This window comes from Anoplopoma fimbria, chromosome 12 (genome assembly GCF_027596085.1).
Source record: "Anoplopoma fimbria isolate UVic2021 breed Golden Eagle Sablefish chromosome 12, Afim_UVic_2022, whole genome shotgun sequence".
Classification (NCBI taxonomy): domain Eukaryota; kingdom Metazoa; phylum Chordata; class Actinopteri; order Perciformes; family Anoplopomatidae; genus Anoplopoma; species Anoplopoma fimbria.
In genome coordinates, this window is record NC_072460.1 from 704,120 (window position 1) to 728,592 (window position 24,473).

General features: G+C 41.8%; 2 protein-coding genes across 2 annotated transcripts in view; both read right to left on the bottom strand.

Annotated features, from left to right (window-relative positions):
• Positions 1-1,657: 1,657 nt before the first annotated feature.
• Positions 1,658-15,418, bottom strand: LOC129099843 (transketolase-like). The gene is made up of 14 exons (XM_054609250.1): positions 15,141-15,418; positions 13,541-13,658; positions 12,982-13,095; positions 11,870-11,967; positions 8,889-9,080; positions 8,214-8,332; positions 6,851-7,047; positions 6,491-6,655; positions 5,592-5,748; positions 4,762-4,892; positions 4,498-4,581; positions 4,262-4,355; positions 4,021-4,143; positions 1,658-2,412 (listed from the first exon to the last, which is right to left on the bottom strand). The coding sequence occupies exons 1-14, from the start codon at positions 15,245-15,247 to the stop codon at positions 2,225-2,227; spliced, it is 1,887 nt and encodes a 628-aa protein (XP_054465225.1). The 5' UTR covers positions 15,248-15,418; the 3' UTR covers positions 1,658-2,224.
• Positions 15,419-18,387: 2,969 nt separating this feature from the next.
• dcp1a (decapping mRNA 1A) overlaps positions 18,388-24,473 on the bottom strand; it is an 8,805-nt gene continuing 2,719 nt past the window's right edge. The window contains exons 4-9 of the mRNA XM_054609145.1: positions 23,117-23,183; positions 22,790-22,928; positions 22,247-22,342; positions 20,739-21,362; positions 20,375-20,596; positions 18,388-19,240 (exon numbers count right to left, since the gene is read on the bottom strand). Coding sequence (XP_054465120.1) covers positions 19,160-19,240; positions 20,375-20,596; positions 20,739-21,362; positions 22,247-22,342; positions 22,790-22,928; positions 23,117-23,183 — 1,229 coding nt within the window. The 3' untranslated portion in view covers positions 18,388-19,159. The remainder of the gene's footprint in view (positions 19,241-20,374; positions 20,597-20,738; positions 21,363-22,246; positions 22,343-22,789; positions 22,929-23,116; positions 23,184-24,473) is intronic.

Sequence of the window (24,473 nt, forward strand, 5' to 3'; positions counted from 1 at the left end):
TCATAGTGTAGTGTGTCGAAAAAAGTCATACAGAAGTCAAAAATGTCATAGTATATTATGTCGAAAAATAAAAAGTCATAGTATAGTATGTCGAAAAATATCTGAAAAAAAGTCAGTTTAGTATGTCAAAAAAATCACAGTATAGTAAGTTGTAAAAGTAAAATCATATGTCGAAAAAAGTGATAAAAAAAAGTAATAGTATATTATGTGGGAAAAAGTAATACAGTAGTAATAGAATAGTATCTAGAAAAAAGTCATAATATATTCTGTCGAAAAAAATCAGAAAAAAGTAATTGTTTAGAATGTCAAAAAAAGTCATAGTATAGTACGTCATAAAACATTCCTAGTACTTTCTGTCGAAAAATGTTATAGTATAGTATTTTGCAAATGTCACAAACAAAGTCAAAGGATTCGAGGATTCAAGGATCATTTATTGTTATTATGCAACACAGTGATGCACAAAGAAATGCAGTTGTAGCCCATTTGCAAGACCAAAAACTCATGAAAAAGAAAACACAAAACAGTAATGTATTCCTTCAGTTCATTTTTTACATTTGTATCATAAGGAATGTTAATAGAAGCATAAAAAAAATCAGGAAAACACGTTTCATCAACTTTGACTGTTTGAGCAACCAAGCATCATGATGTAAACACAGAGTCCACCTCCACTCGTCCCGTCAGATTCCTGCAGTTCTGTACTTCGGACGGCCCATCAAGTGCAGCTTCATCTGGGATGAAACGATGGAGCCAGGTCTCTGTAGATATGTGGACATCACAGTCATGACCTCCCGTTGCTGGGTTCGCCTGAAGACTTACTTCATCCATCTTATTTTTATGCGACTGGACATCAGACAGCCAGGAGTAGGCTGGGTTATGGAGTAGACTTAGGTCCTAGCTGGTTTTGCTTTGCTTACATCTTGACTCTTCTACCTCTCCTCCCTGGGTCAGTTACCTGGCGTTTGGTCCGGCAGGTCTGGCTTGTTGGCCGGCTGTGAGTGGTGATTGTCTTAATGTCCACTGCACTTAATACCCATACTTCCTTTTCCAATGTTGATGAATATGATAAAAACAACCAATTAATACAACAAAATGTAGCAAAATGTAAAATACAGTACGTCAGCGACGTATGTTGAAAAAATGTAAGATATAGTATGTGGAAAAAAGTAATTTTATAGTTTGTCAAATAAAGACATAGTATAGTATTTCGAATAGTGTAATGGTATAATATCTTGAAAAAAGTGAAAGTATTGTGTGTCGAAAAAAGTTGTATGAAATTATGTATGTTGAAAAATGATTTTTTGGGAAAGTAAATAAATGTAGAAAAATTCACAAAAAAGTTATAGTATGTTGTGTTGAAAAGACTTAGAATACATAGTATAGTATGTAAAAACAACATTCATAGTATAACTTCTCCAAAACAATCATGAAATAGTATAATTGGATACTGATTTATTTTATCCTGACTTGTATTTTATGTAGCGAAATACGTTTTTTTGCTGGCCCTGTCCCCGACAGAACATGCTTTGCTCTTGTGCAAAAATAAAGAAAGCTGGTCTTGTATAATTATTTTTCACTGTAAAGACTGACCTGTGTGTCATGCAACCACAACCTTCAAGAAAGACCTGAGACACAGACATTGTGAAGAAAACTTCCCTTTATTGTGTGAAGCAGTCCCATCCAAGTCAGGGTCAAAAGGTTAAAAACAGTCAGTGCTCAAACAGACCATACCAGGGTTTCTCCACACCCTGCTGGATCTAGTGGGGTGGGATTTAAAGAGATTCGAACTGGGCGCCAAAGAAGTGAGGGGGGGTTCACAGAAAATATAAAAAGACTTCACTTTACTCCAAACCACGTTCACTGCTTTTACTGAAACACTACAGCAGTACCAGATCTTTCTTTGGGAGGTAGGAAGGGGTTAGAGGGCGGAGGTGTGGATGTGAGTTTTTGAAGGGAAGGGGTGTGTTTACACAAACTAATGGGGTCAAAATCTTGGGGGTCAAAACCACATCAATGACAGTTACACTGAAAAGTTGGGCTATTTCTATTTTATTTTCAAATGAATCCTTTAGATTGTTTTATGAGGAGGAGAGCGTGAGTGGGCCAGAAGTGCTTTCCCTCCTTCTGTGTTGGGTTACTTTTGTTTGTTGTCTCCATGGTGATCACCAGTTAAACACAGAGTCCTTTACCATATTGTGTTGCCGCTGCTGCCACTGCTGCAACACTCTTACTTGGCATTGGCGGAGCTGCTGAGCACCTTACGGACAGCTTGAGTGATGGCGTCGCGGTCGATGCCGAAGATTCGGAGCAGCTCTTGGGGTTTGCCGCTGCGGGGCACCTGGGAAACCGCCAGGCGTTGTACAGAGAAGCCAGTCTCGTTCACTACTGCAGAGCACACTGCCTCACCTAGACCACCTGAGGACGCAGAACACACAGCAGTCAACAATCAATTAAAGGGACAGTTCACTCAAATTACACAGACAAAATATTTTTTCTATAATTTCTCACTTCAGTCTCTCATTTGTTCTTCTGTTATATTAAATATCTGATTGAGCTCTGCAGCGCTGTGATGTGGACTGACAGGACGGCCAACGCCCTCCCTCCATTATCTCACTCCTCACTTTCACCCCCTTAAGACTGTCCTCTCCCACAATCTCTCCCTTTTCTCATTCAAATATTTCTTACATGTTCTTAGTCCTTTACTACTAAATGTTTCTAAATCTTCCACACACTGACATATTTAGAGTGACTCCTCCTTTTTTTTGGGCTCTATCATGGCAACAGACGTCAACGAGCAGAGAAAGCAGCTACATGTAGGAAACCAGAAAAACACACAAACACAACAGGAGAGAGAGAGAGAGAGAGAGAGAGAGAGAGAGAGAGAGAGAGAGAGAGAGAGAGAGAGAGAGAGAGAGAGAGAGCTAATTGTGGACGCTCGTATTTGTCTTGCTGGTACTGAATGTAGGTCAGTGTGAGCCCGAAGGTCAAAACTGAAATTAAGAAATCCTGACAAGCCCTCCCAGCTCCTCCTCTCCCAGCTCCTCCCCAGCTCCTCCTCTCCCAGCTCCTCCTCCTTCAACCCACCCCCAATGTTTTTATCCATTTCACCTTTTCTGTATCTTCCATCTCTCTCATCCTCTTCCTCCCCTCCTCATGCTGCTCTTCTCTCTCTTCCCTTGCTCAGACTGCTTCCTCACACTTTCTCTATCTGTCTGCAGATTGTCCTTTGCTGCTCCTGGCATTTTTATTCATGAGCACAAACAAGCAAGCAGCTGCATAACAATCCTCATGCCTGCTAGTTAAAGCTCTCCTGTGATTACCATGGACTCCACAAAGATGTGACAAACGCATTAAAGTGGCACTTTACATTGTTCTATATTATTGGGACCTGGCACAACGTCGGGCTGAAAATGAATTTGGAGTTTAAATGTATTAATATTTCATTTGATCTATTGGCCTGAGTAGAAAGAGGCTGGATAGATCGTAGACCGAGGGCACGGAAACCTGCAGAACCTCACAAACTCTTCAAATCCCTTCCCTCTAGCAGGAGGCTGTGGTCCATCAGGATCAAGACCTCACGCCACAAAAACACTGCAGCGTGGTTCATTATAAAGCCTGAGACCCCCACTGACTCTGACTAACATCCCCAGCACATTTCTCACAGTTATAATATTTTTTTAACATACTTTTATTTATCTATTTGTTAACCATATTTTATTGTATATTTTCATATTTCTATTTTTAAATGATGTCTTTATTATTGCAATGTGTTTGTTATTTACTGTTATGCACCAATTAATCACCTAGACAAATTCATCGTATGTCTAACAAACTTGGCAGTAAACAGCTTCTGATTCTGATTCTGATTCTGAAACATGTGACGGAGGCTACGGGTCAGAGTTGAACCCTGGATGTTGTAGGCTGAAATCCACTTGTTTGATCCCAATAAGAATATCTAAAATAATAATTCAGCCATATCTCCACATTTCTTTTGTCTTTGGAAGGTAATTCACAACTCCTCACCTTCATAGTAGTGGTCTTCCACTGTGATGATGCGTCCTCTCGTGGCCCTGGCGTTGTCGATGATGGTCTTGGAGTCCAGGGGTTTGATGGTGAACGGGTCAATCACACGGATGTTAATTCGTTCTGTGGGAGGAGAGAGGAAAGGTGGAGGATGCACCTCAGTCCAACTGATGCTTCATATAAAGACCGGATACACTTATGCTGACATGGGTTGTTATAATGCTTCTGTCTTTCTTTATACCTTTCTTTAGCTGTTCAGCAGCCGCCAGAGCCTCGTGGAGGGTCACTCCTGCTCCAATCACAGTTACTTGGTCGTCATTGGTTTTATATACAACCTGAGTGGGAAATGAAGACATATTTGTTTGTGGACTCCAAATGGATACATGTACAGACTCTAGTCAGATTAGTCATTTGTGATAATGAGGTATAAAAATAAAAAAGTTTGAGTTTGAAAAATATATAAATGCTGCAACAAACCTTAGCCTGACCAACATGGAAGTCCTCATTGCAGTTGTAGATGATGGAGTTCTCTGGACGGCTCGTTCGGATGAAACACAAACCCTGAAACAAACCAGAAATCATCTATGAGTCTATTATTCAACCCAAAAACTGTAGAGGATTAGATCCCATACATCTCAATATGATCAAGATTTCATTCTGCTCTAAAACTTAATACATTTTCTTTTCAGGATGTCAATACTTAAATCGTCTTCATTTCTTATAATGGGTGACTATTGGTACCTTTGTGGTGGCGGCGAGCTCCACAGCTTTCTCAGTGGAGACACCATCACTTGGGTAAAAGACGGTTGCTGTGGGAATGGCCCTAAATATGGCCAGGTCCTCCAGGCCCATCTGAGAGGGCCCATCCTCACCTAAATATAAAAACATCTCAGCATCAAACAGAAAAGTCAGGTACAGCAAGACTCATATGTTTATTGGAGACTGGAAAATAAATTCTGTTAGACTGGCATGCATTCAGTCTGAAAAGGTGCACATGCAATGTACCTGGAGAGGTGAAGGAGTAAGGGGAGGAGGAGGAGGAGGAGGAGGAGGAGAAGGAGGAGGTGATAGAGAATCAGGCCGCTCTGTCATCACCTCCATGACACAGAAACAGTGAGAGGGGGAGGAGGAAGAGTGCTGATACCAGGAGAGGAAGATGGACAACAGAATAACAAAGGTGGTGAGAATCTTTGGGAAAAAAGGTTTAGGCCCAGAAAACTTTAAACTGAGACACACTGAGAGCCGGATCAACCCCATTGTAGTGAAATTAAAGAAACATCAATTAAACTACTTCTTCTTCAGACAGCTTGCTCAGCAGTTAAAGATCAGCTTGGATTGCTTTTCATTTGACATTGTGCACATTTTGGACCTACTTCAAGCTACTCATTTGAAAAAGCTGTTTGTTAGTAATCATAATATCATATTTGTCATCACTCTCCTGATCCTACAAATCCCACCTACTGTTACCATAAATGAACTGTATATCTATGATGCAATGTTGTTGTTGTTGCTGAAAGGTCAAAGGTCAGCTCTTTCAGGTCATGATTGTTGAAAAGAGAGAGCGAACTGACCAATAGAGACACCACAGTGGGAGCCGCAGAGGTTGATGTTGCTCTCAGAGATGGCGGCCATGCGGAGCTGGTCGTAGGCCCGGCTGAAGAACGTAGCAAATGTGCTGGCAAACACCACGTTACGATCCCGCACGGCACAACCCACTGCAACGCTCACCTGTAGGAGAGGAGAGAGAGAGAGAGAGAGAGAGAGAGAGAGAGAGAGAGAGAGAGAGAGAGAGAGAGAGAAAGGAGGAGGTACAAAATTGTTGTAAAAAAGTTACTGACATTCGTGGCCTAGGATGATAAACGCTGCTGACCATGGTGTTTTACTTTTGTTTTTAGTGAAATGTGTCTCAGCTTCCTTTTTCCAATGTTCATAGACAAATGTAAAAGTCTGAAGAGGTCACAACCAGCAACACTTCTAGTATTAAGAGACTGAATTGTGGGACCAGAGCGTTGGTGTTGCTAATCACGTCCCCATCAGCCTCAGCTGCTTTGTGTTCAGTTGTAATTAGCAAATGTTTGCATGCTAACATGCTAAACTAAGATAGAGGACATGTTAAACATTAAACCTGCTACAAGCTGATGTAAACCTTTAGCTTTGATTACAATCCTACAGAGCCGCTAGCATAGCTGTTAAATAAGACATAAACAACACATTTTGTTTTACAGGTTTTCATGTTTTCATGTCTCTGATTCATGACAATCCAACTCTTTAAGATGTCAAGGATAATTAGTGAGTCCTTTATTAGTTCACATTAAGCCCTTACTGTAATTAAAAGGCTCTAAAAAGCCAACAGAGCACATTGACATAATAACACTTATGTTTCATGTTCAATCATCAGATGTTTTTAATAGCCTGAATAATCCAAAACCTCTCCAGCCATCTACTTGGAGCACTATTGTCTCTGTCTCACCATGTTCTGCTCTGCGATATAGCACTCCACGTAGCGGTTGGGGTGTTCGTTCTTAAAGAGCTCGGAGAAGGTGGAGTTCTTGGTGTCTCCATCCAGAGCCACCACATGGTCGTTGTAACGGCCCAGCTTGGCCAGAGCCATGCCGTAGGCCTTCCTTGTAGCAATCTGGTAACACAGAGACAAACCAACAACCAATCAGTAGAAGATACACAAGCTTGGCTAAAGCTATGTTGTGTTCTATCTGAAAAGTCTAGACAAATGTATTTGTTTAGGCCAAAATAACATACAATGAAAAAACTAAATGATGAGATAACAGGGTAAATCGAGATCTCTGAGCTCGTCTGTCACCACTGATCACACCTTGTCTCCAGGTTTGTAGCTGGGTGCACTCGGCATGCGGATGTTGCGGAGGCTGACAGGTGAGGCATCCTCATTGGGCAGAGCGGGATACAGGCGCTTGTTGCAGCTGATGACACGGCTCTGCATCTCCTTGATCACACTGTCGGCCATGTCTTTGGGCAAGGGTTTACCATGCCAGCCCATCTTATCCTCAGCCGCTGACAAATACACAAAAACAACAAAAGGCTAGAGCAAACAAATGCAACTATTACTGTTGTAACTGTAGTAGAAAGTATTACAGAATAGAGGTAGTAAAAAAACCACATTTTTTGTTTATAATAAAAATAAAAATCGTGACAAACAGAAGCGTTAACTGCTAATGTGGTCAATGAGTAACCCCCAAATCCTGTAAAGATTAGGGGTTACTCATCGGACCTTCAGAGATGACATTGAAATTTAGATAAAAATGCACCTGACACCTGAAAATATACATATACAAGTACATATAAATATAAACTGCACACTTATCTCCTACACGTTTACGCATGTGCATGAAATAAACCATGGCCAGCAGTCACACTCATAACAATCATACACTTCAGTTGGTCCACACAGGCTACCTCAAAGACCCCAAGGTCAGAATCAAGAGGCCTCAGGCTTATAACAACACTCACCATCTCTGACAAAATCTTATCTATACACAGATATACTCCTCTCTAAGACACACACACACGTTGCTGTTAAAACAACTGGTTTTTACCTTTCTCTTTCTCACTCCCACACATGGTCACACACACTGCCCTTTACCATTATCACAACACAAGCACAAAGGGCTGCTGCTGCGAGTGTATCCTACACATTCTGAAGGATTACTGTACTGCAGCAGCTAAAACACTAAAGCACTGCCTGGATTACAGCGAGTTAAGGCCCCTTTGCACTGGCGGCGGGTCCCCATGGTGGTTAAGAAAACTTCTGACAGAAATATTATTCCCAGTGAGTTGCCAGCGTTATACCAAGTCATCATTTAAACAGATTTTTGGAACAGGTAAGCAGCAATAACTGCACTTATGAAAAATCATGCTTGTTATGATAGTTTTGAATTTCCTGCTTGAAATAGGTTTTGTACGATTACGTAAGAGAGACATCTAGATTCAAACAAAACTAAATAATGACAGTAGTTTAAAAAAATAAATAAAACGGGGTAATTTTGAACCACAGCACACACTCAACAGCTCACATCCTTCATACACTATTTAGGAGTTATTGAGTTTTTTCTTAAATCAAAAAAGGAACAAAACATGTAAGAACCTTACTTAAACTTCACACCACACTGATATTTTGTGCTCATACTGAAGATCCCTGCATGTGTGCCTGACTATTGTACCTGGGATGCCTTTGCCCTTGATAGTCTTGGCGATGATGGCAAGTGGCTGGTGGCGGGGTTGACTCAGCACCTTACACAGCTCCTCCACACTGTGGCCATCCACAATGATGGATTGCCATCTGGTAAAACAAAAGAGATCAATCTTTAAATGCAGTCCTACGGTGCATTTATATGAATGAAAACAACTCTGGGTATTGTTTTATTTATGGAAAATCCCACTGGAAGATAAGATCCCCTTAAATGATCACCACATTTCACCCTACTTATGATGGCACTGCAGCACTTTAGATGGTAGCAGCTTTTTAGCAACTTTTTTAGCATTTTAGCTCATACCAGTGCTCTGCAAGTGTTGGATGAAGGGATGACATGCAGCAGGACAGATTTAACAACAACTCAAACTAGTATATCATAGCATCTTTGTCAATTCCTTCAAACATATCTTCGTCCTGAAGATCATATTTTGGCTGTATCTAATAGAAACATTCGTACAATTTACAAACCAGAGTGTGTGAATATTTTGCATTTCTTTCCTCATTAAATGACAAACAAATCATAGATTATCAAAGCTGGAAAAATGTCTTTGCGTTTATTGTCTAATAATTTCACCATACAGATCTACACATTCTTCACATCCACCCACCAACCCAGCTACACCCACTGACTCCGCCTGCTCACCCAAAGGCCTCACAGCGTCGCTGGTACTTCTCCACATGGTGCTGAAGTGGAGCCGGGTCACTCTGGCCCAGACGGTTGATGTCCAAAATGGCCACCAGGTTGTCTAGCTGGTAGTGAGAGGCGAAGGCCATGGCCTCCCACACTGAGCCCTCGGACATCTCTCCATCACCGAGCAGGCAGAACACCCGATAGCTACGACCAGAGAGAGAGTTAACGTTTATTCAGAGCTTATCAAGAAAGAGATAAATGAATAGTGAAGAGCTTTCATCTTCCATATCAGCTCCCTTTTCCCCCTCTTGGCACATCCTCTGATTCCTGCTATAGGGCTCAATGTGATAGCTGACCCTCACACCTAAACACACACTCCCCCCCCCACCCCGCTGAGCTCTGATCATCCTCACTCGTTGCTTCTGCGGTGTAACGACTCCTGACAGCTTTCCAGTCAAATAGACACATTCTCATTAAAGCTGGAAGACAGGCTGAGACGCGCCGCATTACACTACGCATTCCAACCCCGAGAATACAAACAGCACAGAAAAAAAGGAGAGGAAGAAGGGAAGAAAAAGAAGGGAGGAATTCCACAGACGTGGAGATGGAGAGAGGGAGAGAAAGGAGATGAAAAATGAATAACCAGTTAGACTGATCTCTAATGGTCGGTCTCTGAAATGTGTGTTGAGATCAAGGTAAAACACATAGAAGATATTTTTTAACATTTTGAAAATCGAATGGGTCTAAAGAAACAGCAGCATCAGAAAGGTTATGCTGTCACTTTATTTGATATAAATATAGAATTCTCACCCTTTAGATATTTGTTGTATTTAATTCTTCCATTTATACAGTATGTAAATGTGTATGATGTGTAACAAATGTGTAACAATCTTCCAATCGAGTAATCCCAGTCACTAAGACTATAAAAGTCGTCTTAGTCTTCATTCTTTTTCAATTCTGAGGTTTACAAAATTTAAAGTACCAGCGGTTCAAATAGCAGATAGATAATCTGCAACACATTGTGCCAAAAATGAAACCAATCTGGTATCAAGAACACAGTCTGAAGGCCATCCAGTACAACTACAGCAGGTTGATCAGTGCTTCGGCTGTAGGAGTAAAGTAATCCCTCACCTCCTGAGGGATTACTTTGCCTCTCTTCCATCCTGTCTTTGAAAGGTGAGAATAACACATCAAGAGGATGTGATACCTCCCCTTGACATCAGCCCAAACCCTTCCACGTACACACCTACCTCACATTCTGGGTCACCCACACCACTACACCCTGCCAACACCAAACCAACGAAGAGGAAACTTCAAGCCGATACACTCAGCGATGAGTTGCATTCTCTTCTGGGTTTGGTGCGAAGCATGAACGAGCATGAGGAGGAACCCTGCATGTGTTTGATCCAATAATCTCATATTTACAACTGCAGAGTGTGGAACCAGACTCACATAAGCATGAAGCAGTGAGCAGTGTCAAATATTCAGTCTCTGTTGATAAGTCTATTTGACAGGTTCATTCAAGTATTTCTTTTTTTTTAATAAACCACACCCTCAGAGAAGTTGAGCGTCCGTTTGGTTGTTAATTATTTCCCAATACAGTTTGACCAGAAATAACAAAGTGTGACATATTCCTGCTGCTCCACTCCCATTGATCTTACAGCATAGGTAATGTGTATGTGTGCGCCTCAAGGAACGGTTGATATAGTTGCCTTTTGTCTAAATTTGTACTATGAAACCAGTGATGTGGAACCGTAAAGCGAGTGCTGAGCCGTTATGTTGCAGCGAATCAGTTTGACAAGCTGCTCTGAGCATCACAAGGGAAAAGCATACGCCCCTGTGCATACACGCTCAACCTCACACAGTGTTAACAATCACATGTACGGTGTATACAATATAATTTATCGTGCATACATAGATTCAACTGAAGCATGGGAATGGGATTTGGAATTTTTTTTTGTGAGAGAACGATAGTACAGGGTGAGGCATAGAGAAGAGGGAGGAGCTGTGCTCTTGCATGTGTGATTATTAGAGCAGAAACAATCGAGTGCACACAGAACGCAGAGTGAGAGATATCAAGAGCCGCCAACACAGACTGCAAATACGGCATTCCCTGAGCGGCTGTTTCACTGAGTCTGTTATGTGTAAAAATTTGCAAAATTGTAAATAATTGTCTGTGGATAATGTTTCCCTTTGTTTTGTCCACAATTCAATTTGTCGATCTATGTTCCTGTGTTCAGCTCTTACACTTTTGAATCATCATTTTCTACGGGATGCATTCCCATTACGCTCTCTATTGTTGGACTGGGGACCATGTGGCTCTTTCTAGATCACACTAGAACAAAGGAGACACACGAGGACTCCTCTGCAACACTGCTAACATTCAGCTAAGTAGTAGATGACCACTGTGCATTTCAGGCCTGATATTCTATTGAGATGTAAATATGTTTGAAACAGTCAATCTTAAATATAAAAGAAGAAGCTGCAGAAGTGTGCAATATTTTTCAACTAAAATAATTCAATAAATCTCTTATTTAGGAATTTGAAGGTCACCTTTATTGAGAGACAAATGTATCCACATCACTGACTTATTTAGCACTCGATCTATTCCTGGAGTTATTTCTGATCTTGGATCACTACGCAAATACTCTCACTGAATATGAAGGTAAACTGATCAGAGATCAGATCTCCTGGCTCTCTGAGTGACTTTCTAAATGTCCTCCCCCTACCAGGCCTGTCAGGTAAGGTTTGATCTACATTTAAAGGCTGAAATGTCACATGTCAGCACCGCTCACTGCAGTGTACATTATGCCTCATGCATAATTTCATACTGTCTACCTTAATATGTGCAGATGCAAGCTGGGCTGCTATGTTCCTTCATGACTGTCTTTTGCATTTCGGGAGAGTCTCGGAGGCACAATTTGTGTGTGTGTGTGTGTGTGTGTGTGTGTGTGTGTGTGTGTGTGTGTGTGTGCATTTTTTGTGCATGTTACCTGGCCTTGTCAAAGTATTTTCCAGTGTAGGCCATTCCACAGGCAGCTCCCAGCCCCTGACCCAGAGATCCAGTGGCCACATCCACAAACTGCTGCTTCTATTAACACACACACGCATACAAACATCTCACTCTAAAGACTGCAGGAGAGCTCAAGATCGCAAACACAGAAAGCATGAAGTACAGTCGATGGATTATATTGAATATCTTAACATACAATAAAAGTCTGGGAGTAGCAGTGTGTCTGTATCTGGGTTTATGTGAACAGTGTCTTATTAATGTCTGCAGCAAAGGAGAAAGGAGACAGGGACAGACCATCTCTGTCACACAAGAACATCTTTGTCACCAGGTCCCTCTGTGCATACAGTGCGTCTGTTATCTGTGTAAATGTGTTTATATCTTTATATGAACAAATGTGCAGCAAGTGTACATGGTATGTTCATTTACAATTTTTGGGCTTGAAAAGGTAAAACTATTCAGTATTTTAGAGGGACAAGGCAAAGATTACAGAAAGGTAGAAAACAGAACCCTCGTTTTTGTGTTGCATAAAGATATTTGTTCAAAAGTCCAAACCATCTCTAACAGGAAAAATGCAACCATCTTAAATTGTTGCATATTTTAAAGATCAGTATGGCAACATCCAGTGATAGTTTTCCTTTGCCATATCAATATTTAAAGATAGTTACATGTGGTCAAAAGGGTTGCCCTCAGCCCAAATAAGAAAGCATAGGATGACAGATGGCTACATGAAGGAAGAGGGAGGAAGCAAAGTCCCACTTGAAATTAAGCACAACACGTTTGCAATATGATCTTTGAGTTGGTAAAGATATCATGAAACAGTTTAGGAAACAGTTGAGTTGAAGTCAAATCATAAAGATTCTGATGTGTTAATGGTGGAAGAGCTATGAACGTTTCCTTGATGTTAATTTATTGGTATAGTCGTGTTTTAAATATTGGCTTTCACATCAACATCTATTTACTGTCAAAAAAACAGTAAACCCTAAATGAACACACAGAATGGTGTTTTAATGTATTCTGATGCACATGAGTGGGTAAATTGGAGTAAATTGCTTTCAGACACAGATCTTCTTGCAGGTCTGAACATCATCTCACCGGCACAGGATGTCCCTCCAGGATGGAGTCCACCTTGCGGAGGTTGAGGAGCTCGTTCTCCTTCAGGTAGCCCGTCTCCGCCCACACAGCGTACAGCACGGGGGCTGCATGACCCTGAGGAGGCAGAGGTGAAAGGTCAACGATTAACAGTGTAAGATCACATACCGTTTACCTGATTTGCTGGTGCTGGAGTAGCTATGAGAGGTTATAAAACGCTCAATGTTAGGGAGCAATAAGATCCTGTTTTTGCTTCTTTCATTTACATTTGTCTTCCTTGGGTACCTTTCAAAGAGTAAAATTCCTTCTGAAGTGTGCGTGCGTGTCAAATTAGGCTTGACATTTGGCAAACTGTAGTCTGGAATTTTGCCTCTGGCCCATTATAGACATCAAGCACTATAATCCAAGAAATATGCATGTGAATTTAGGGATGGATGCACATTTTCTCAACATGTGTCACCTAATAACTGGTGATTAATTTAGATGTCCCGTGTGTGTTGTGTTTGTGCATTCACCAGAGGAACACCTGCTAGCTATGTGTGGGTGGTTTTGTGGGTTTAACCTTGGACAGGATGAAGCGGTCGTTGTTGGGGTTACGGGGGTCTTCAGGTCGGTACTTCATGGTCTGGAAGAACAGCACAGACATAATCTCTGCCACGCTGCAACATGATGTGGGATGACTGCAACAAAATGATGGTGAGAGAGAAGTAAGACACACAGCAATGAAATGAAAAATCTGATGTGCCTCCTGATTGCTGTGGTTAAATATACAGGCATGTTCAGAACATACTGTCCATACACAAATGCAGAGGAGACAGAAAAAATAAAGGCAGAAACAAAGTGGCAATCAGAAGTGGGGCTAGACTCTTTGTCAACGTGGCCCTAATGGGTTAAGTCATGCCAGACCAACTGTAGTCCCAGTTATGCAAGAGTTACAGTATGTTAGTGAGACTGACTCTAGCAGGGCCAGACAGACAGACAGACAGACAGATATATGCAGTATCTCTTGCTCTCAAACACACATGTGAAAATAAAATGGTTTCTTTCTGTCTCTCTGTCTCTCATACATGCACATACATAAATAAACTGAAGTACAAAGGCATAATTCAATGTAGAGTCCCAAACTGTTAAAGTCAAGACAATTTAACACAAAAAAGGTTATGAGGCGGTTTAATGTCTTGAATGTTGTTATTCTCTTTATTTTCAAATCCCATGCCAATAATACCTCACTCAGACCTCCTCCAAGGCCTTTTCCTGGGAAAACGGGATCAAATAATCAAAAGTGGGAAAAAACAAAAACTCAGAAGGAGATGCAAATGTGGGATGAATGAACTTATATGAGGGTGAAAGGTGTCTGATGCCAGATCTATGGTGGCAACAGGAAACCTGTCTGTGATAAAGGAAAGGAGGGAATAAAACAGAGGACACAGGAAGAAGGAGACACTTCACTCACAGTCACCAATAACACTCATAATCATAACCATGGAAAGCAAAGCAGAGTCAAACAGGACTGTCTCTGTCTGCGGGATGAAGCGCGTCTGCTCCTCCTCAGTTATATAACCGAGCGGAGGACAGAGCAGTTCAGGGACACCGGGAAACTTATTACACCTTCAAATCCCACAAGGTGATAGAACAGGTCCTACATGAAGACAGGGAGGCCTGAGACACACCAGCAGGTGAGTTAACTGAGGAACAGGAGCTCACTCCGCTCTGACTGACACATGGAAACGAGAAGTGCTCACCTCTCACTGACCCTCACACTCACACTGTGCGTAAAGACGCACAACCATGTTGGCACATAACTGTTTACCCAAATATAAACAAGCACAATTCAATGTAAAGTCGGTCAGTTGTGTAACAGCACAACAGCTTCACATGAGCATGTTCTGCATCATGTGTGCTTCATGCTGACAGTCATCCGTCAGAACCAGTGAGTCCCTTTACAGACAGGACAGAAGCCTGACCCGCTTTATTCTGTTCTGTCTGGTTATTACACTCCTCCAGCTCGGCTTGAATCCCCCCTCCTCTCCTCCTCCTCCTCCCCCTCCTCCCCTCCTCCTCCCTCCTCCTCCCTCCCTCCTCCTCTCCTCCCTCCTCCTCCTCCTCCTCCTCCCTCCTCCTCCTCCTCCTCCTCCCTCCTCCTCCTCCCCCTCCCCTCTTACCCGCTGCCCGCTGCAGTGGTCGCCTTGATGGAGTTGATCCGGAGCCTGGTGGCGATGTTCCTGAGCGCCTGCACGGTCTGCTGGTCGGGTTTGTGGTAGTCCTCCATCTGGCCGAGGAGCAGGAGAAGAGCACGCACACACACACAGGCCGGTTGAATGGAGTGAAGAGTTAAAGGAGTGAAGAGTTAAAGGAGTGAAGAGTTAAAAGGAGTGAAGAGTTAAAGGAGTGAAGAGTTAAAGTCCACTGCTGCTGTCCCGAGAATAAGAGTAAGTGTGCAGCAGACGATGGCACGGGTTAAAGAGAGGCAGAGAGGCTGATGCGTGACTGCAAACCGTCACGCATCAGCACCAATAAGCAAACAGGAGGAGGGCTTTGGGCTGAGACACACACACACACACACACACACACACACACAGGCACACACACACACACACACACACACACACACACACACACACACACACACACACACACACACACAGTCACACTCTGCTCAGGTTCAACCTCCACAGCTAAATAATGTATCTAATGTTTTTAGAAGGGATGTTAAGACAAACAGAAAACTCAGGAGTGAAATTAAACAGATGAATTTATTATAAACAGAGTTGTACAATACTATAAAACCAAAGTATGTTGCTGCACCATGTGACAGAATAGGTGTGGAACTCTAAATGGTCATAATCGGCACCAATATCACCAAGAAACCATCTCTACTTTGAATTCATATGGTGCAGAATGATATGGTATGTCTGGCTGTATGTTGAGCAGGTCTGGTCTACGGTCTAATTTAAATGTAGTCTTGTGTGATTGACATGAAAAAAGTTTGAAGTGCAAAGGTTAGACAAACATATCGGATACAGTCGTGTGGAATAAAAACAGTTCTCTCTTTAGACAGTTTAGTGTGCCGGTCTTGTGAAGCCACGGCGTTTACATGCAACAGGGAGGATCAGAGATGACAGTAATCCTACCTTAATGACATTTCCCACAGAGGCTGACCCGATTAACTACAGTGCACAGATACACCTGCAGCCTGCACTTACTGACACAGCTAATAGTAGACACATTGTGTGTCATTAAAGGTTCATTTTAGAGGACTAACCTTTTCTCTCTAATTTCAGGGGTCTTCTGCCCCTGGCTGAGACTGACATCCACATTTGTGTCCAGCAGGGGACCTGGGGAGGATGATTCAAAAAAGTAGATACTGACAATCTAGTTATTCAATAACTGGAGAGACATCTGCTGTATCACCTTAACCCAGAAAGGCTTACAGATCAAGTTATGGGATGAAGTAAACCCCTGCATGGGCCTGATGCCAGCTGATTACCATTTAATGTTGACAGAGATACAACCATCAACTGATGAGAACCGGTACACAGTGAGCACATAGTGACATCTGGTGGTCAAGAAGAGAAAGTGCATCATTCTCCTCAACTGAATGACCCACTTTAGAGGAAACCATCTGTCCAAATGGGATTAGAGTTTCACTTAATTTATGCTCTATTACAAAACTGGCCAATTAGGAACCTTCTTCAGAAAATGTGACATAATTTTGATCCACAATTCCATCTGCTTCAAAACATATACTAAAAAATATATTTAAAAAATCCTGTGTAATCTTTAAAAACTTTTGACAGAAACACAGCAGCAAACAAAAGACAACTCTATTTCAATTCTTTAATATCACAAAATAATCAAAATAAAGCAAATTATGTTTAAAAAAACTTTACATTTCAATCATTCTTTATGTGCGTTTATTTAACCAACACATGGCAGAAGTGTTGGAAAGGAAAAAGTATAAACAGGGCAAAGACAAATTGTACACATTATCTGATTTGCTGTGGACATGTCTTTTTTGCAATAAATCTTGGTTTTGCAAAATCAAAACGGAAAGACAAACATGATTAACAGTTGGTATTAAAAGCATGTTCAACTTGAATACGCAGGAGAAAACCACACTGGCACATAGATACTGCGAGTAATCAAATACATTCAATTAGCAGGACATAATGCAAAGTTGTAGGATAACAATCGAAACAGGTAATTATCGAGAAATTCAAATCACTCCTTCAGTTATTACAAAAGGTTGATACATGACATTCTGCATTAACAATCAATAGGAGCCGTAATCTCTGCAAATCATGTTTGTTAAACTTAAAAAAGTATTCTGCTAAGGTTGCCATCTGGAATGACTTGGTATTTTGATTGCTTCTAGAATTAAAGTTTCCAAAAGTAACATGTGAAAAATTAGCTATCCACAAGCTGACTACTGACATCAAACAAAAATGAACAACCTTAAACCTAAATGTCTGTTCTTTACTTACTGTTCTAATGATCTAGTATGTGCTGAGCATGGTGTGACCACAGGGTAAATGAAACCTATTAGCAATCTGCTGTTTTCAGAAAGCCCACGAGACTCATAATTAACCTTTTCCCCTAAATCTTTGACACCTGTTTTCTGATTAACATTGGGTTAGTTTCCTTTGTTCACAAAAAGCATCAATAGCCAATCAGTGTTGCACTTGAGAAGACTGATTAGCTTCGTCCTGCTCCCACTGAGGTCTGCAGGGTTTATGGTTCAGTGCTGCAGTAAAATATTACTGCAAAAAGAAAAAAGAAAGACACTTTTGTCTTTAAGTCCTTGTGACTTCAGACTTAACAGTGGACTGGAAAAGGGAATGGAGGTAGTTTATATTTGTCTTCATAAATTTGGATTACTGGTATAAACTGGTTTAACAAATAATGAATCTACCAGTCATCAGCTTCCAATTTTATATTAAAGGTGGGCATGTAAACAATTATTCAAAATCAATAGCAATTCTTTTCTCATGATATTTAAATTATACATTGTTGCAGAACCAGAATCCTGAGGTTCAGATATATTTAGCTCGACTGTACCATCCTCAAGTATCCCAAAATGCTGGTGTCCCTAAAAGCATCGCGGCTGTCGTCCGTTACATGTTCCCCTCGAAGAACAAAAAGTACTGAGCTCAGCTGGTGGAGGAGAAATGAACGACACAGACAAAGAGAAAGAGCGAGGATAGGGAGAAATGTGGAGAAAGGAGAAGTAGCAGAGAAGCTGGTTTGTGCCTTCGCCTCTGGGTTTTTAATGAACAAGTCCCAGTTTGTAACATAACATTAAAAAAGTGGCAGAAGAGAGGAATTGATTCTTAGCTTGAGCTGCAAGTGCGTCCCCAAACAAAATAAAAAGTTCTTCATCCTCCTTGGACAAAGGTTGGAAAAAAAAAAAAAAAAAAAAAAATCCTCGACAATCTCCTCCTCATTAAGAGACAAACGCAGAAGTCCACAATAACTTTGATGGCGGTTTGTACAGGCCTCAGCATTACTTGGAGGGAGGAGGCTCAATAAATGAAAAAAGGAAAATGAGTAGTCCACACAGAGAGACCCCCACAACAGTTCTGAAGTCCCAGCACAGAGGTCTCTCTTTTAGTTACGCAGTCTTCGTCTGTCATCACCGCTCCCGTACTCTCTCACTGCAAGAAGTCCAAAGATGTGAGATGAGTAAGAAAAGCAGCGTCTTTGACTTCCGTAATGTTCAAACTGCAAAATCATCGTTCCCAAGGTTAAAAGTTCAGCTGTAGTCCCGTCCTCCAGGGAATTAAACCAGCAGCAGTTCAACGTTACCAGTAAGTGGCCAACTGCTTGATTAGATTTATGAAGTAAAAATGAAAGCTCAAGGCCACACTGGGAAATTTGATCTTGTCCTTCTCTCCCATAGTAGTTCTGGTTTGACAAAGCAGACAAAAAGTTGATCCAAGGTAACGCAGGTAGCTGGGACAGCGCCAGTGTTCAGCTGAGAACTAAAAAAACCAACAAGTTCAGAGGCAGGAACAGTGGGATAAATGACGCGCTGCATGCTAGGAAACAGAGTTTTAAAGAGGTGTGGTGTGTCAAACACCTGTTGTCTGCACTTCTTTTCAGTGACCATTAACTTTTGAATTCTTCAGAGGTCACGGAGGGGTCGTCACACTGAAGTCACACTGCTGATGGTTGTAGTTGACTATAGCTTCATGTTGCCGAGGTCCTTGGACAAACTCTGCAGGTAAGCATCATGAATGGCACCGAGGAAGTCTGGGTCGTTCTAGACCGGGAGGAAGTAAACGAGAGAGGAATGAACAAAGTACACCTGTGTGTGCATAAAAACAACAAGAGGACATTCACTGGAATTCTACCTTTTCATTGGAAACTAAAGTCATTTTAAAAGGTTTACCATGTGTAAAGTATTTTGAAGGTGGGACTGAAATAACAGATTACTGACTCACATGTAAGCACTTCAAACTAAACAGCAGCATATTCTTTCAGAGTGAGGGTCTCAGTCTCTCAGGATTATTAACAAAACAACATCAATTGTTTTCCTTGGAAGCATTTCTTCACATGTAGGAGTTCCAATGAAAATCGCAGTCTGTAGATTACCCTAAATTACATGATTGCAATTTCTGGAAAGACAAGTTGCTATTGCATTATTCAAATGTTTCAATAATGTGAGCGCAACAAATGAAACTCCATTCACCTCAACCATGTGTGGGCAGAGGCAGTCAGACAGCTCTCTATGGAAGATTATGGAACCAGAGGAACCAAACCAGGAACAAAAACTGCCTTTTAAGCAATCTTGTTTGCGTTTTGACCCCATATGCAGAGCCAGCAAGATTTCTCAAATCCATTGATAAAACTTTCCTTTTTTTTTTTTAATAACAGGGGCATTTTATACACAAATTGCACACATTAAAAAGTTGTAGTTGACATTTACCATGGAGCAACTGATGTTTGAGCGTATATCATAAAGGATAAAAAAAGAGGGGTCTGTTTTCAAAGTAGTTCTGTTACGTGTTTGATGGTTATTTATGTCAGCCACAGTCTTGTATTTGACCAATCGGCAACTGTTGGCCCAAAAAAGCTCCGCCCTGAAAGTTCCTGAATGATCGGAGCGTACCATCTCTGGAGCACAGATGTTTTGCCACCAGGAACTAGCGTACTATTTAGGACTAAAGTTTAATCACTGGTTCTTTGGCCGGAAGGCAGCTTTAGTTTCTGAGTTCTTCAAAGGGTCGTTGTCCCCTGAGAAAAATCTTACACCCTAAAATTAGACCAGGATTTGATGTTTTTGTAATTTGGGTAAAAACCAAGCCTTTAACTTTACACTAGAGTCCTTACATTTTGAAATGGTAATGGTAAGCCGAACATTACCGCTTTGATGTATTTTACGGCCTTTGTGTACCTTAATGAGGTGTATCAGAGTATCCTGTAGCTGTGTTTTGCTGCAGGCTGCTTGTGGAGGCTCTAAAGCTCCTACAGAGGAGCAGGAGGGCTCGGCGGGGCCAGGAGGGACCACTGACGCCGCTGCTGTCGTCTTACTGACGGACTTCTGGAAGGCGCTGGGGGAGAGAAGCACAGAAATCGGCGACACTGGAACACCAAGACCTGGACTCATGGGGACAGCCTGAGAATAGAAAAAGAAAGATGTAGGATTATAATCAAACTTGTTGCGTTATAAAGTCTGTGTGACAGGCAAGACGCTGATGAGGTTAATATGGATCAAACAGATCCACAAAAACTGCCGCAGAGAAAACCAGTGAACTCACAGACATAGGTTTGATCAGGTTTGGAGCCTGAGAAAAAACATCCATCTCACTGCTGTGCTGGAGAAGGGGTTTCCCCACGGGTTCTTGGAAGCTGTGGGGTGGGAAGAGCGTGCTTGGCAGGAAGTTTGGTGCGAGGATGGGTTTATGGATGTCAGAATTCACAGATGGCACTGCTGCTTTGAGAGTGTTGAGTATGTCCTGTCCTAAATATGCCGTAGGAGCTGCTGATGGTGCTCCAGCTCCAGGTGGAGCAGCACGAGGCTCTGAGCCAGCTGGAAGCACCATAAGAGGGGAGATTGAACACCGGGGTTGGGGGTCAGACCTAGGGACCACCGACTGGAAAACAGGACCGGGGTGTAGCGCGTATGGAGCTGGGAGCAGGCCGGGGACTTGGTGCCGCTGACTTGATCCAGTGTCTTGGGCCGAGAGATGGGGAGGAAATAGTGGGTTTTGGTGGGCTGGAGTGGGATATGAATGGTTCTGGAGGTAAGCAGTGGAGGGGTCACTGTCACTGGAAACACTGGTGGTGTTCTGTGTCAGCATGGTGGGTAGAGGTGGGTCCTTAGGCAAGGACGAACCAAAGAGCTCCTCAACTGTGATCTGCTTCACCATGGTATGAGAGCTCTGGTGGGTTAAAAGAAGAAACGTGTGAGCTGTGGTGGGAATGAAACGGTGAAGACAGTAAATCAATCAACAACTTTTTATGAAAAGATTGTCTGTTGACGACTGTCTATACATGAGTATTTGCTGCTTTTCTCCCTTTTGTATTTTAAAATAACTGAAAAAACAGCAATATGAAGATGCCACATTGGACTCTGTGATTTAAGATGGCCATTGTTTACTATTTTCTGATATTTTATGTATAAAGCAATTTGATGAATAATTAAGAAACATTTCAGGAGGGAATAATAGGGTGAGCCCAAGAGGTTTAGGGGTAAAATTCAGACAATGAATTGTAACAACATAACAGTAAAGAGAGTCGTTAGTGTTGGAACTTAACAGGTCCGGTACTTTTGCTAACTGGAAGCTGGAACCAAAATTAAACCACCTATCATTAATCCAACCAAATCAGGTAAGGTCAGTATTATATGTGAAAATGGACATACATTGTGTGTCTCCCTGGCTTACCTCAGATTGAACATAAAGAAGCAGTGCTCCTCTCCTTCCTGATTGAATCCCTGGTCTCAAGATTTTTGCATTTTGCATATTATTGTGTCAAAATGCTGCTCTCATGAAATTATCTTTGTCAAAGTCTAGCGGCCCAAAAATTGTTTTAGTCAGACCTGGGCCTCATAAAACCTGAAAGTTGGATGGCCTCTCTGTACCATAACCTACATAACCAACAGATGTCTGCAGTCAAATACTCAACCTTATATGGGGTGGCAGTGACACCTGAGCTAGCAACATGCACCATCTCTTTGTCCTCCTCCATTCTCTGTATGTAGGAGTTAACAGGATAAATGAATACGTATCAAAGCTTTGCATTGATGTTTGTGTAATGTACGTACCTTTTTAGGTTTTGGCGTGCTGTGCATGTGTTCGGTGGCGTTGATAGCTGCTTTCACGTTAGGCTCTGTAGACACATCTGTTTCCCCTGCCTGAGCCTGCACACACACAGAAATGATATGGTGTTTTTATTAGGCTATTTCTAAAAGAGCCAGAGGATAAATATGTAGACAAGAAAACGGGTTTGGCAACTGGACAAGGCATACATTCACACTTCATCCTTAGAAGTAATCCCAGATTTAGTAGCACTGTAATCTCAGGTATGGATACGTATGAGTCATGAGTATGTGTCGCTCGAGTCAGACTAAGACAGTGTATCAGTCAGTGTTTAAGAGGCATGTATGAAATAAAAAACTACAATGCTACATTTTTACTCAAGCCATGTACAATCTGTGATCCAAGTTCAAATTTTTGTATAATCTGCAATGAAAATGATTGGTTCTGCATCATACCCAATGCTGGTACTAAAAAGAATATATAACAGGCAAAACATGTTAGCTCCTCTGAGAACATAAATAACATGTTAGGTGTGTTTGCCTCCTCACTCTCTGGTATTCCTCCTTGGCTTTGCTGAGCAGTTCCAGGATGTCGATGGGCCGTGGTTCTGGGACACCATTGGTCCTCACCGGCTCCGCCCTCTCTGGAGACTCTCTCTGGGCATGGTCTGCCTCTTGTTTCACAATCCTGAGAGTTAAAGCGAGACATAAAGCGTCCATACGAACTGTTATGTGCTTTGTCAAATGTGGATTTAAATGCTCCTTGTGATGAGAGTAGAGCTGCTTCTTAAACCAACACTTAATAGGTGAAAAACTAGGTGTAATGTTCCATCTCATACTAACATACATACGGTATACAAATGTCGGGCTACTTACTTGACCATCAGTTGAGCGATGCGTTGACAGTCCCTCTTGTCATAGAACCAAATACTGTAGATACCCACTGCAACAAAATCACAAATACTATATATTACAATGTGTAGCGGAGAGAGCATCACATCAGACACATAGAACTTTAGAGAAAACCAAAATAATTAATTTTGAGGTCTAACATAATAATCTCAATGTTGCATATCAACTGGACAGACTGCCCAACACATCCACCATACTCACCAGCACCCAAAGGGAACGGACTACTTGTTGTACAATATATTGTAAAAAATAAAAACAACTTTATGTCAGCAGGTTTGCTGAAACAATAACTAGTTAATTCTACATTGCTTGTGCATCATTTGTGTGTGTGTGTGTGTGTGTGTATGTGATGAAATACTGGCATATTGAAGGTCCCTCAAGAGGCTTAGGTAACCTAGCAACCTGAGTGTTTGCCTTCCTGCAGCATCAACTGCTACCAAGGGGAATATGGAGAGCTGTAAACAGGTGTGTCTTCTTTAAATTTCAGTTCACTTGTGAATCTTAGGCAGTAAGTGCACCAGGACAAAGAGGATCAAGACACAAATAACCATTAATTATCAACATCTTCCTGAATAATCTATCCTCCCTGAGTTTTGCTTGTGCTTAGCCTTCATCGTTCCATGTTTTCATTTCCTACTTTCATCGCAGAGAGAGGAGACTTAGAACCATCCTGAAGATATTTCACAACAACCACACCTTCACAGGTGCGAAATCATCAAGACAGGCACTACATGATGACCAACTGACTTCTGAAATCTTCAAAAAGGATTCTCAGGCAGTAGTTGCATTACTGAAGAGGACTAATGGACTGAAAGGAACTGGGGAGAACTAGACAAGCAGTCAAAACCAGCCAATGGAATAAAAAACAAGTGGAGGACGCCATCAGAGAAAATTTATTACGACCTGTCTTCTAGGGGACTGACCTCTGCAAGAGGCTTGAAGCATCTCCAACAAAACCAGAGGAATATCATCAACCAGTATCTTACGTAACAACTGTACCCTACAACTCAACTGAGTCTCAGGAATCAAAATGCTAACAAGAGCTCTTAGACTCAAGTGAAGCCATCAGAAAAGCTTCTCTGGCCTGAATACGACCAAGAAATGTCTTCCATACCAGGCAGGCTGATGGGCAAACCGAGTCCAAACGGGGAGCAGTCTACTCTGACGTTGACCCTGGCCATGTTGTTTTTTCTTATAAGCAAACAAATGGGAAAACAGTCCAATTCTTTATTCATTGCCTTGATGAAACTTCTCTACAGACTTCTAATAGATTACCTTGGTGGCAGCGCTGTCAGTTACTTTCTCAAGATCTGAGGAATTT